At 43.7% G+C, this 13,361-nt stretch overlaps 1 protein-coding gene across 30 annotated transcripts in view; it reads left to right on the top strand.

Annotated features, from left to right (window-relative positions):
• FARS2 (phenylalanyl-tRNA synthetase 2, mitochondrial) overlaps window positions 1-13,361 on the top strand; it is a 467,039-nt gene that overhangs the window by 408,799 nt on the left and 44,879 nt on the right. For 10 of the 30 annotated variants that reach the window (XM_070515673.1, XM_070515654.1, XM_070515655.1 and 7 more), the window contains one exon: window positions 2,407-6,178. The exons of 19 other annotated variants lie outside the window; for them this stretch is intronic. In XM_070515673.1, coding sequence (XP_070371774.1) covers window positions 2,407-2,623 — 217 coding nt within the window. In that variant the 3' untranslated portion in view covers window positions 2,624-6,178. Of the gene's footprint in view, window positions 1-2,406; window positions 6,179-13,361 lie in introns of those variants that run through there. One more of the 30 variants, XM_070515665.1, reaches the window with a different exon arrangement.

Raw genomic sequence — 13,361 nt, 5'->3', positions numbered from 1 at the left:
ACCCATCTCATCAGAAATGTCTTAACTATTGGGAAGAGTTGGCAGATAAAAGTTTTCCAAAATTCAGATTTTGCTTGAATTTCATCCTTGGCAAAAAGTACTGTCAGTTCTTGAAGTGGCAGGCTCACTTCGTTCATTTTTGCAAAAATCTCTGCCATCATGTGTCCATTGGTAGTTCCTTCACCTAAAATTGATGTTCCATGAAGGAAATTGCTAGTTCATCTTGCAACTCAAATGTCACAGAGTGCTTTTCCCTGAGACAACCCTTATCCTCAGTGTGTAACAGAAGTGCTTTATGTGCATTTCCCCTTTAGTCACACAGAATATAGAAAAGACATGTACTCAAGGGTTGAGATTAAATAAAGGTGATGATTTTTACTGCTTTTTCAAGGACATTCTTAAGTGAAACTGAATTGTTTTTTCCCTGCAAGTGTGGGTTGGTAAGACATTCAGTGACACTAGCACAGGCTGATGCCACTACCATGATCTGGGCTAGGTCACCATGAGTTTTATCCATTCTTACTTTTGCACTGGCAGTGTAAATGTCAACACAGTGAAAAGTGCACATAAAATCTTATTGTTATAAAATAGTTTCTGACCTTATGAATCCCTGAAAGGATCTTGGGGACCCCTAGAGGTCTACACTAGATATACAGCTTGTTCTAGTCAAGACTTTCTTCTTGTAGAGGGGGAAGACAGTTAGTAAAGTAGCCAAAATAAAGCAGGGCAGCGTGGCAGAGGAGTGTTTGAGGTTGGACGGTCATGAAGGGCTCCTTGGAGAAGGTAACTTGGACGGTGAAATTTAAGAGGAGGCAGAGTAGAACGGCCAGCTCAGGCTGCACGGCAAGGATGCTTAAGGAACAGAAAGAGGACGGCGTTGCTAAGCATGGTCAGTGAGGGGGTGTGGTGAGAGAGAATGGCAGTGAGATAATCAAGGGCCACACCGGCTTGGGCCTTAGAAACCAAGGTAAGGAGCTAGGTTACTGAGTTTGATGTGGACTTGGAGGTGAAAGGTGCGGACCATCTTGTTCTGCCCCCCAGGAGGTGCGTCTTCACCCTCGTCCACCTCCTGTCCTCTCTGGATGACCATAGCTGAGCTTCAGATTCAAACTGCTGGTTGTGAAGCTGTGAATATAAGTGGAAAAGTCCCAAAAGATTACATTACAGCATGATACTCTTTTTATAAAATAAAAAATAACTTCTAAAAATGTTACAGTTGCGACGAGGCTATATAAAAAGGAAACCAGTGGGGACAATAAATAGAGATTCAGAATAGTGATTACCTCAGATAGGGGAGCCAGGAGGACCCGCTGGGGGAAGACTGCACAGAGAGAGAGACGTCCTTGTCAAAGCTCCAGGTCTGGTGTTGAGTGCTGGCTTCGTGGCTGTGTATCATCTCACCTTATTAAGAACAGATGAATGAGTGAAAGCAGGCAGGTCATGAATGGGCCAAGCGTAAGTGTCGGATCATGTCCAACCAAAGTGTGAGCACCTGATATTTAACAAGAAGAAAATAGGAGTAGGGAAGAAACAAATCTAATGTCTTTTTCATTTCTTCACAAAACAAAAGGCAGCTTCTTAGCTCCCTCTGACCATAGCTACGCAAATATCAACTGTAGCATCTGATCAAGAACTTGGGTCCTGGGGTAAAACTGCTCAGATTCAAATCTTTGCTTTATGCACTACCAGCTGTGCAACTTGGGCACATCACTACCCCCTCCAGGCCTCAGTGTCTTCATCAGTAACGTGGGGTCATAGCAGAATCCCTCCGTAGGGTTGTGGAGAGATCTTAATAGGATAATACCTGTAAAGTGCTTGTTACAAGGTTTCTCCGTCACGCTTGCAGGGCAGGTGAGAAGTCTCTCCTGTAAATACTCCCCGCTTCTTTTCATTTCTTCTTTATGTAACCAGGGGAAACCAAGACTGCAGCAGGTTTGTTTTTTGTTTTGTTTGTGAGGAAAAGGTTGTTGAATCTATTCTTAAGAATGTTTGAATTACATTCTCTTTGCCTGAGGATGATATTTTTATCTTATATGATTGTTCTTTGAACAAGCAGTAAAAAAACAAAATGAAATTGGGAGGCTCCGTGCTTTCTTCCTGAAAAGAGGCTTCAGGGCTTTGGGCCAAAATGTGGCTTGAAATGAATTTTAGAAGCAGCCACAGCAGGCGGTGCCAGTTGTGAGGGGCCTTGCTGGTGACAGGCACATTTCCCCAAGGACAGGGGAAACGCCCTGCAGAGCCCACGCTGGGCTGCCCGTGGTGCAGGGAGCTGCCAAGGAGGAGCGGGCAGGCTCAGGGGAGAGGAAGGGCTGCCCCAGCGGGTTACATGGGAGGCCACCCCACACAAGTGCTTTACACTTCAGTGCGCTTTTCCCCACACTGTGTGACTTCAGTTTTCTCTTATAGGGATTTAGAATCTGTCCAGCTAGACCCTTTTCCTAAGGAAGGGGCTGGTACAGGGGCTGTCAGCTGTCAGAGACCTGAGACGGCAGCCACCAGCGCCACTCCTCACCAGCTTCAGAGGGAGCAGAGGATTCTGGGTTCCATGATAAAGAGGAGCTGCCAAGACCCATCATGTGACCAGGAACAAGGAGCAAACAAAACATTTACATGCAGGAAATGATATGGGAACTCTTTGCTGCAGGCATCGCTTCTCTTTGTGGTCATCAGAAAAAATACATGAGCGTGTAATGCTGTCATGGCTTGAGTCTCAGGATTGCCTATGCCCATGAGGTGTCTGGAGGGCAAGCTCTGAGTCCCTGGGCTGTTCCACAAGCCAAGGAGGCTACTTGGGAGAGAGAAAGAGGCCACGGCTTAGTGAGAGGGAAGGACGGGAATCCTCCCATGACTGAGTGTGCAGGAGCACAGCTCATCCTGCACTGGATGCAGTGCTCTACCAGCTGACCAACCATGGCTCAGAATGTCCTCGATAGAAGGATCTTAGAGGCCCTCGAGTCCCCCACACGTGCTCTGCCAACTCCCCTCAACACTCCATCACAGCAGCCCGTTGTATTCTAGAACAGATCCCTGTCATTGTTAGGGAGCTCTTCGTGATGCTGAGCTGAAATCTGCCACCCCAGGACTTCCATAGATCAGTTCTAATTCAAGTCTCTAGTAACATAAAATATGTCTGTCCCTTTTCAAAATTCACACATTAGCATATAATTACTGGGAGCTGCATGTGGCAGGCCATGCAGACGGAGAAGGTGAGTGAAGCCCGGTGAGAACAGCTGGATTGAGAGCCTTGTGGCACTGGGCAAGTTGAGCTAGTCTCCTCGTTGATAAAACAATCTCCTCACTGGATTGCTGTGAGGAGCCCGCCATATAGGATATAAAGTGCCTGTGCTGCCCTTGGCACATAGTAGGTGTTTGATAATGTGTTTTCTGAAATCTTGTCATACACAGACCTTGCCAAACATAGGAGAGATGAGATGGGACCATGGGCGCTCATTAGGCAGAATCCATGTGCCCCAAAGCCTCACAGTGCAGTGGCGATTCAGAAGCGAGAGTAATCATGTCAAGTTGCGTGGTCAGGGGAAGCTTCCATGGCTGCAGCTGTGGACAGGAATGGGTGATCTAGGACAGAGTTAGGGGGCTGCAGAGGGGAAGATGATTGATAGCAAGAGTCAGGTAGGGAAATTGGCAGTATATGGAATGGACAAAACAGAAGAGGTTTGGGGAACTTCCATGGGTAGTTTCCATAAATGCTGCCAAAGGAGGGCTTAGGTGACTAAAAAAAGCATATTTTTCTAAAATTACTGGGTGGGCCAAGGCCAAGACAAAAGTATTCTTGTTTCTCAAGTTTCTAATGAACTTAAAATTTTCTTTAACTTCTTTATTATTTTTTTCTATTTTGAAGTTAAGGTATATTTACATATAGTAAAAATTATCCTTTTGTGGACAGTTCTACAAGTTTTGACAAACACAAAAACAGTCATATGTTGCTTAATGACGGGGATACCTTCTGAGAAATGTGTCATTAAGCAATTTTGTTGTTGTGTGAACATCACAGAGTGTACTTACACAAACCTAGATAGTACAGCCTACTGTGCACCTGGGCTATGTGGGACTAATCTTATGGGACCACCATCATATATGTGGTCCATCGTTGACTGAAATGGCGCTATATGGCGCATGACTGTAGTCATGAAATCACTGCCAACCATGATATAGAATAATCCCATCATCCCCCCCTAAATCCCCTTTTCCCTTGTACCCCTGATATTGAACCTGAAGTGAGTTTGCTCACCTGTCACACAGCAAGCCAATCTCTGACACCGGGTGTAGTGGAAGAAAGTAGGACTTTTATTATTGCACAGTGCTGAGCAAGGAGAAAGGGCAACTAACTCTGAAATCCCAAACTCCCCAAAAAGCTAAAAGGAAGGATTTTTATTTGGGGTTTTAGGTAGGGGACAGGGAGCATATGGCCTTGCTGGTTGGAGCTTTCCCACCAGCCTGTAGCTCCTTGGCAGGGAGGAGGAGGAGGAGGAGGAGATAACAAATCCAGGTGCTTGTCCTTGGCTGTGTCTGTCTCCATGGAGGATAGTGGATTCTGGAGCCAGGAAGCCAGGGAGTAAGCAGGGAAAGAGTGCTTTGGTTTTAACCCAACTTATGCTGGGTTTACTATAGGGGAACTGATAGCATGACTGGTTTCACCCCTTTAGTCAACCCTGCCTCCCACTCTCAGCTTGCAGCATCCACTGGTCTGTTTTTTGACCCTATACTTTTGCCCGCCCCTGCCAGAATGTCGTATAAGTGGACTCATATGGTATATAACATTTTGAACCTGATTTCTTTCATTTAGTGTGATGCCTTTGAGATTCATCCATGTTGTTGAGTATTAGTAGTTTGTTCCTTTTTACTGCTGGGTTTTTACTGCCGGATAGTATTCTTTTTTTTCTTTTTTTAAAGATTGGAACCTGAGCTAACAAGTATTGCCAATCTTCTTTTTTTTTTTTTTTTCTGCTTTATCTCCCCAAATCCACCCCCATACGTAGTTGTATATCTTAGTTGCAGGTCCTTCTAGTTGTGGCATGTGGGACACCACCTCAACATGGCCTGATGAGTGGTGCCATGTCCACGCCCAGGATCCAAACCAGGGAAATCCTGGGCCGCGGCAGCAGAGTGTGCAAACTTAACCACTCGGCCACAGAGCCGGTCCTTGCTGGGTAGTATTGTATTGTGTTGATGAACACCAGTTTGTTTATCTATTTCCCAGGTGAGGGATATTTAGATTATTTCCAGTTTTGGGTGAATATAAATAAAGCTGCTATAAACATTCACATGTAGGTGTTTATGTGAACATAAGTTTTCACTTCACTTGTGTAAATATCCCATGAGTGGGATTGCTGGGTCATATGTTAAGTGTATGTTTAACTTTGTAAGAAACTGCCACGCTGTTTTCCAAAATGGCTGTACCATTTTGCATTCCTACCAGCAATATTTGATAGTTCCAGTTGCACAGCATCCTCATCAGCACTTGCTATTGTCAGGTTTTTGTTGGTAGGTTGGTTTGTCTGTTTTTTAGCTAGTTTAATAGATGTAATGATAAATTATTGTGCTTTTAATTTGCATTTTGCTGTTATCAAATAATGTTGAATATCTTTTCATGTGCTTATTTCCATCTGTATATCTTTGGTGAATTGTCTGTTCATATCTTTTGTCCATTTTTTAAATTGAGTTTTTCGTTTTATAAGGTCCAGTTTATCAATTTTTTTCTTTTATGGATTGTATGTTTGGTATCATATCTAAGAAATCTTTAATCCAAGATCACAAAGATTTTCTTGTATATGTTTTATAGTTTGGGGTTTTACACTTAAATTCAGTTTGAATTAATTTTTGCAGAAGATGCAAGATGTGAATCAAGACTCCTTTTTTACTTTTTTTGCTTATGGATATCCAGTTGTTCCAGCACCATGTTGAATAAACTCTGCTTTCTCCATGGAATTGCATTTTCACCTGTTTCAGAAATCAATTGACCATATACGTGTGGGTCTATTTTGGATTTTGTATTCTCTTCATTTTATCTATGTGTCTGTTCTTTCTTTATTACTACACTGGCTTGATTGCTGTTGCTTATAGGAAATCTTTATGTCAAGTAGTGCGAGCCCTCCAACTTTGTTCTTTTTCAAAATTGTTTTGAGTGTCCCTTTGCTTTTCCATAAAAAAATTTAAATTCAGCTTGTTGATTTCTCCAAAAACTTCTGTTCAAGTTTGATTGGAATTGTGTTGAACCTATATTTGTCTGGGAAGAATTGACATCAAAATACTATTGACTCTTTCAATCCATGACTATATTATATCTCACCATTTATTTACATCTTCTTTGATTTATTTCATCAGTGTTATACTTTTCAGCATACGTATCTGACACATTTTCTAAGAGTTAGTCTTACCTATTCCATGTTTTTTGATGCTGTTGCAAATGGTACTATTTGTATTATTTCAGTTTCCAATTGTTTACTGCTAGTTTATAGAAATATAATTGATTTTTGGATATTGACCTTGTATCTTGCAACTGTACTAAGTTTAGAAGCTTGTTTATAGATTCTTTGGAGTTTTCTGTGTAGACAGATCATGCTGTCTGTGAATAAGAGAATTTTATTTCTTCCTTCTCAATCCATATGCCTTTTATTTATTTTTCTTGCCTTATTACACTAGCTAGGACCTTTAATATGTTTATTATTATTTTTTATTAATTTATTCTTCATGGGTTTATCATATCTGTCCTGTTTGGAAAAGACATCAAGTGTCAAGTTTTATATAAGGCACTGCAGGGAATATAAAGGCAAATAGAACATTAAGCCAATATTCAAGAAGCTTATGATCATGTAGGAAATGTGAGATATTTTCCCAAATAAGTGTAACACTAGGTAAAAAGTACAGGTGATGCCATAGTCCCTTAGGGTCAAGTCCTAAATGGGTGAAGGCTTGGGTTGGGTTGAGAAGGAGGCAGGCAGTTTCCTATGCCTGCTCAGAAGGCTTCCTAGAATTGCGCAATAGATCAGAGATGGCCCCTGAGTGTTCCCAGTGTTGCAGGTTGGCTTACATGCTAGCCAGAGAGTTGGAGTAGGTTCAGTAATCAATGAAGCCTGACCAGGCCTAAGGGAGTAGCAGTTTGCACCTGTTTGTTATGATTCTGACAGAAAGGGCAATTTCTAGCATGCTATACCTGAAAAAATGATCAGCGAATACACTTTTCTTCCCTTCAAAAACTCAGAGACCCTAGAAGGAAACTGAAGCAGGAAGAATGCCCTCCCAAAACTGCCCTTCCAGACTTTGAGGGTCAGTCAGAAATATGAGATGGGCCTCAACTCCAATGGAGGGGAAAATGTGAGATGGGGGGCAGTGGAGTGGGAACTCAGAGACTGATGAGAAGAGAGATCAATGAGAAGAAGAATGATGTTTAGCTGTGTGTTGGGTATTCAAATCCTCTCCTCCTTTCCTGCATGAACCTTCACACGTCTGGTGTTTACACCACAAGCATCTTTGCGACAAGCATTTTCATCACATAACTAACTGGCCATAAGGCAATTTTGTCATAAGATAAAATCACAAAAAATAAGAGAGGGACATTAATTTAAAAGGACATAATGAAACCTGAAAAAAAGGAGTAATAAAATTAAAAAGACTTTATTGCAAAATATTTGAATACATGTAAAATGTGTATATGTAGATTCATGGCCATACTGGCACATGGCACAAAGAACTGATTTTATTTCATTTTTCGTGGATTGTACCTAGCTAAGCACTTGTCTTCGTTCTATGGGAAATGTGGGTTCAACTCAGCGCCTTCAAAGAAGAGGCCCTCGGCCCTCTTTCTGCTCCAATGTAGTGTGTTTCAAAATAAGAAACCACCTCTTGGGGCAAATCATCATCATCTGTCAGCTTGATGAAGCCATCAATAAATGTCACTAACTGGAAGAAATACTGTATTAAGATCACACCACCACCACCACATCTACTCATCACTGTATAGACCATTATGGAGGCTAGCTAAGATTTATATGGTATAAAAATGGAAATAACTGCAAGAACTTCATCAATGAAGAAATGAAATGACAAAAAAAACCCCCAAACTGTCAACCAGTTATTTTATCTTTCATGGCAGGATTGCCTTACAGCCACTTAGTTAAGTGGCAAAAATGTTTGCAGCACAGATCCCTGCAACAAAACTACCAAGAACTGAAACTTTAGTGTCAAGGTTGCAAGGAGGTATCACAAAACATTGTTTCTGGTGCTCAGAAAAGGGGGAGATGAGTGATATTGGAAGGAAGCTCCTGGAGCAGAAAAATGAATAAAATTTGGATATGCAGAAACAGAGGAGAAGGCCATTCCAGGCCAAGGCACAGGAAAGAGAGGCTGAGGGGTACTAGCTGAGAACAGTGACACTCTGGGCCTCACGTCATGCTTTGGGCCTCACGCCATGCTTTGGGCCTCACACACAGAGTGGAGCAGGTTGAAGGGAATTCTTAGAGAGAAAGCTAGAAAAGGACTGTCGAGGTGAGTTTGTGGGGCTTAAGTGCCAGGCTAACGAGTTGGAACTGAATCTGATCATCAACAGGAGGTGAGAAAAGAGTTGAGCAGGAAGGGAAATGACATCTGAGTTTTAAGGAAATTATTATAAAACAGTTCTAAGCATGGCCTCTCCAGCTGGCTGCCTGCGTTCAAATCCTGGCCCTGAGCTGAGGGAAGAGCTACCTGTCCTCTCGGTGCCTCAGTTTCCACATCTGTGAGACAGGAATAATAATAGTACATGCTTGTAAAGGTTGAAGGAGTTGATACATGCGAAGCTCTTGGAAGAGTGCCTGGCATGTGAAAAAAGTGCTATCGAAGTATTATCTTGTATTGTGATTATCGTCATTGTCATCATCATTATTTTAGAAACATTAATTGGAAGGAAGGTGGGTGAATTTGAGCAGTTAAGTGACTGTCACCATAGAGTGACTTTAAAAGGCTGAGTGTACTACCCAACCATGGCACCTGCTTCAGGCTCTCTCCTCTTCCTCCACCCCTGCACTTGAAACACAAATAAAAACTTTGCTCTTTTTTTCTTTTTAAAATCTTTTTTTTGATCCTGACTTTGGTTAATCACACTCTGGAACCCCTTCATCTGAGTGTATAATGGATATGTGCACATTTACGGTTGCGCTTCCCATGTGTAGATTTGGGCAAGGAATTTCCAGCACCTCACTCCAAGCCAGCAGGCCCCTGTGCTGGGGATGCATATGTGATGGCTGGAGCCCACCACTAAGATGATAATTATGAAGACTGCAGCAAACAGGAAAATATCTAGACAATAATGTTAAATGAAACAAAACCTAAAATTGTATGTATATATATAACCATGGTTAACTGTGGGAAAATATGGATACGTGTGAACGAGGACCGTAAAGAAGTGCAGACACACAACAATATTTGTGTTAAGATGGGGAGCATATGAGCACATTGTTTCTCCTTTAATGTTTCTGCAATTGTTTTAGCAATATGTAAAAAGTAGAAGACAGGGAGGGAGCACGCCACTCCCTGTGCCTCAGAGACACCTACTGTCGAACGGTCATTGTTTTAGCGAGATTGGAGGCTATGGAAGGGTAGAGGACATTGGTAGTTAAACAGGCAGCCCATCGTCCCCAAAACCAAGGTCCCATCTGCCCCCTCTGCCCCAGAATACATTGTCTTCTCTACTGTTGGAAATTCCTAGCGAATGGCTCCTGCACCAGCTCTCAGCAACAAAGGGCCCCACCCTTCTGCACAGACAGCACTCCCCAGGGACTCAGGGCCCTTCCAGAGTGAACAACCTGGGTAACTGGACATGGGATGAACGTGTAGGGTCCTTAGGCTATCTCAGGATGGTCTCAGTTAAAGAAACCTGATACACATTCCAGGTTTGGCACCATTGTGTGCAAATGATGTGAACTTGGATAAGGTACTTAGCCTTCTTGAGCCTCACTTTCACCAACTGTAAAATGGGATTAATAATACCTTTTTCAGTGGGCTGTTACTAGTAGGAAAAGCATGAATACAGTGCTTGGCACCCAGGAAATTGCTCAGTAAACAGTAGTGGCTGCTGCTGCTGCTGCTGCTGCTGCTGCTGCTGCTGTTGCGGTGGGCTGGGGGGGAGATGTTGTTATTAATCATTAATAGTTTTATTGGAGAGAACCACCATGGCCAGCTCAAATGCTGCTGCCTCTGAGATCAGACCCCATTCCTCTGCCAAGAGCTTTCTCTCTCTCCCCTGGTCTCCTGGAACATTTTGTTTGTGCCTATTTCATGACATCTGCTACTTTCTCCATGGTAGTGGTGTCATTTATATTCGTTATCACTTTTCAGAGGTAATGGCTTGGTGCTGAGTGGCCAGAATGAAGGAAAGGCCAGAGCAGGGACTTTGTCTTTAAGTAAAGACCAGAAATGCTGCCCCAGTGGGTTTCAGGTAATTGGAAGAAAGCACGATGAGGGGACCTTCTGGAGTCAGTCTTTGTGACTCAGGATGCATCTGCGTCTATAAGGGCCAGTGAAGGGGAGTAGTTTCAAACGAGGAGAGCTTTTCCATGTCCCTCAAGTCATCCTTCCTCTGTGGTCCCCTGCTCCATATATGTGACGGTGGCCCCATACCTGTGATCAGGACTTGGCCCTGTGCATCCACAGCACTCTCGGCCCTCCACTACAGCTGCGACCACACCCACACTGCTGCTGTCTGCATATGTGCATATGCTCCTGTCTGCTGTCCACTGAGACAGCACTGGGAACATTGGAGGCAGTCAGGAAATATTGAATAAATGGCTGAATTGGTTAGTTAAGTCCAGATAAGGTCGATATGAAGGATTTACAGATTGAGGTACCACAAGGATCTCGTTTTCAGGTGTGTTTCCCTCCGATGCACTGGGACAGCCGGGAGAGTTCCTTGAGCTTCTGCCATATCATGCTCACTGCCATGTGCCATGTGCACTTGGAAATGTAATGCAAGGGACGCCCATAGAGAATGATTTCTAAATGAGTTTCCTGTCTTAAGGAAAGGTTGATTGGCCTGTGCAGTTAGAAGGACCACCAGGTAAATGAAACTGCTGGGGGAAGTAATGTGGGTGAAAGGTCGCTAGGAGCTTAGCGTGCTGTGGCGCTTAATGGATGCTAAATAATTGAAAGAATATAGTGAGAGATGGGTGGCTGCTGCATTGATGAACCTGTGATGAACTAAGGGGTCCTAGAACATTTGCAAATTGGTCATTAATGTTTCATCAAACAGAGTCTGCGTCCTTTGTTAATTTTGAATGGTGGCAGGATTCCAGTCACAGGGATACAGTTTCATGAGGCACTGAAATAGAGGAATTATGCCTGGCCTGCAATTCTACCCAATAATTTGGGTTTATTTCAAAATAGTCTAATAGCTGGGAATGGCCTAGTATTGCTTGCTAATGTGCTTAAAAGGGACTCGGGTGCTGTCACATTGCGACATTTGGAGGGAAATTATGGATTTTATAGCATTACCGCTTTATTGTTTTGTTTTGCTTTGCTTTGCTTTGCCTATTTTTGAAGCAAGGTTTGCTAAAGCTGAAATGACTGTTTATTCATGACTGGGAGAGGGCAAAAAGGTATAGGGAATAATAATTCTACTCATCTACAAAGAATGCCTTCTTCAAAATGAGTTTTGCTGTTGGAAAAACTGAGAACATACTCACATGATTCTCTCCCTGCAGTAAGAGACGGGAAAGCACATTGTGCGCTGTGGATAGCTATAACTGGCAGCGAATTGGTTTAAATCATAAGGAAAGCCTCAGTAGACACAGCTCACTGTACTTCAGGAGGTCCTGGCTGGAGGAAAGAAACAGAGGCTCGTTTTAGAGAACTAGAAATATCAGGCCTAGTCACGAGCCTCCTGTGGCTGGGTTTCCCAGGAAATAACCATTTACTTGCCCAATGTGAGCTGTGCTTTTTGGTAAAATTTCCCACTGTCTGCTGCTGCCCTGGCCACCCCATCTGGCCACCCTGCATTGTAGGGTGTTGCTGAGCTCCTGTGTTGAATGTGCCCACCTGAAACCCTGCCTGAGCTCACCAGTTCTTCCATTGCCTTTTGAGAGTGGTGCAGAAGGAGAAATGTCCCTTGTCTCCAGCCCTGGGCAGCATGCTTTTGACAGTGGCCATCCTGCAGCCTATAAGGACGCTGTGCTACCAAGGAAGTTGGCTGTAGATTGCAATGGCTTGCAACATCTGCGGTGCTCACGCATACTGCAGATGGCTATTATTTCCATTTTTCACAACTTAAGTAAAAAGGGCACTTAAGCAAAGCAGGCGTTTAGTCTCAGGCAGAGTCAATCTTCCCACTGCAGGAAAGAGCCAGGCTCTGTGCAGCTGGTATTTGGAGTTAGTTTGAGTGTATGTTGACTCAAGTTCCTCTCAGGGTAACTGAAATGAATAGCTTGTGCTAATGAATGAGGTGTACCCAGAGCCCTGCCAAACTGGCAGTGGCCAATTAGGGCCTATTGAGTGTCCCGGGCCCCCGCGACGGGCAGAGCAGAGGGCCAGGCACCCTGAGCCTGGTGGAGCTGTAGCTCCAGCCTGGCCGGAGCAGCCTCAGAGCCTGCCCTGCGGCTGGGCAGGGACTGCAGAGAGTATGGGGCTGAGGAGCCTGGAGCAGAATTCTCAGAGGACATGGGGAAAAGGAGCAGGGTAGGGCACACAATCCAGGGCAGAGGAGGTGGTTCGGAAAAGGCAACGTGCATCCGACTGTCTCTGTGTTTCGGAGATGAAGTATGTGCTCATCTTAGTTCTTCTTTGGAAATGTTGAGGATATGTCACAAATCTCTGTATTCCTCTGATTCAGAGTTCTGTTTCTGTCCTTCTCAGCTTCTCTCTGTCTCTCTTCTTGAGGGATGGGCATGTCACTCATTCACAGGTGCCTGTGCCCCCATTCTTTAAAGCACAAGGCTTCCCTGCTTTGTTTTTGTTTTCTGTTAGATTGTTGTTTGTTTTCTTTTTTAAAGATTTTATTTTTCCTTTTTCTCCCCAAAGCCCCCTAGTACATTGTTGTATATTTTTAGTTGTGGGTCCTTCTAGTTGTGGCATGTAGGATGCCACCTCAGCATGGCCTGATGAGTGGTGCCATGTCTGCACCCAGGATCTGAACCAGCAAAACCCTGGGCCGCCAAAGCGGAGCACACAAACTTAACCACTCAGCCACGGGGCCAGCCCCTAGATTGTTTTTGAAGCACAGATTTTCAAGTATGAAATTTACTGACTTTATTCCTTCACTTACCTTCAAAAAAGCTGCCTGTTTCCCAAGGGATTGACCTGAATCACTCTAAAGTATGGTTCCTCAACCTCGGCACTACTGACATTTTAGACCAGATAATTCTTTGTTGTGGGGGCCA

The sequence above is a fragment of the Equus asinus genome, chromosome 8 (genome assembly GCF_041296235.1).
Source record: "Equus asinus isolate D_3611 breed Donkey chromosome 8, EquAss-T2T_v2, whole genome shotgun sequence".
Classification (NCBI taxonomy): Eukaryota; Metazoa; Chordata; class Mammalia; order Perissodactyla; family Equidae; genus Equus; species Equus asinus.
The sequence above is the reverse complement of the archived record's forward strand: the minus strand, read 5'-3'. Positions and strand labels throughout refer to the sequence as shown.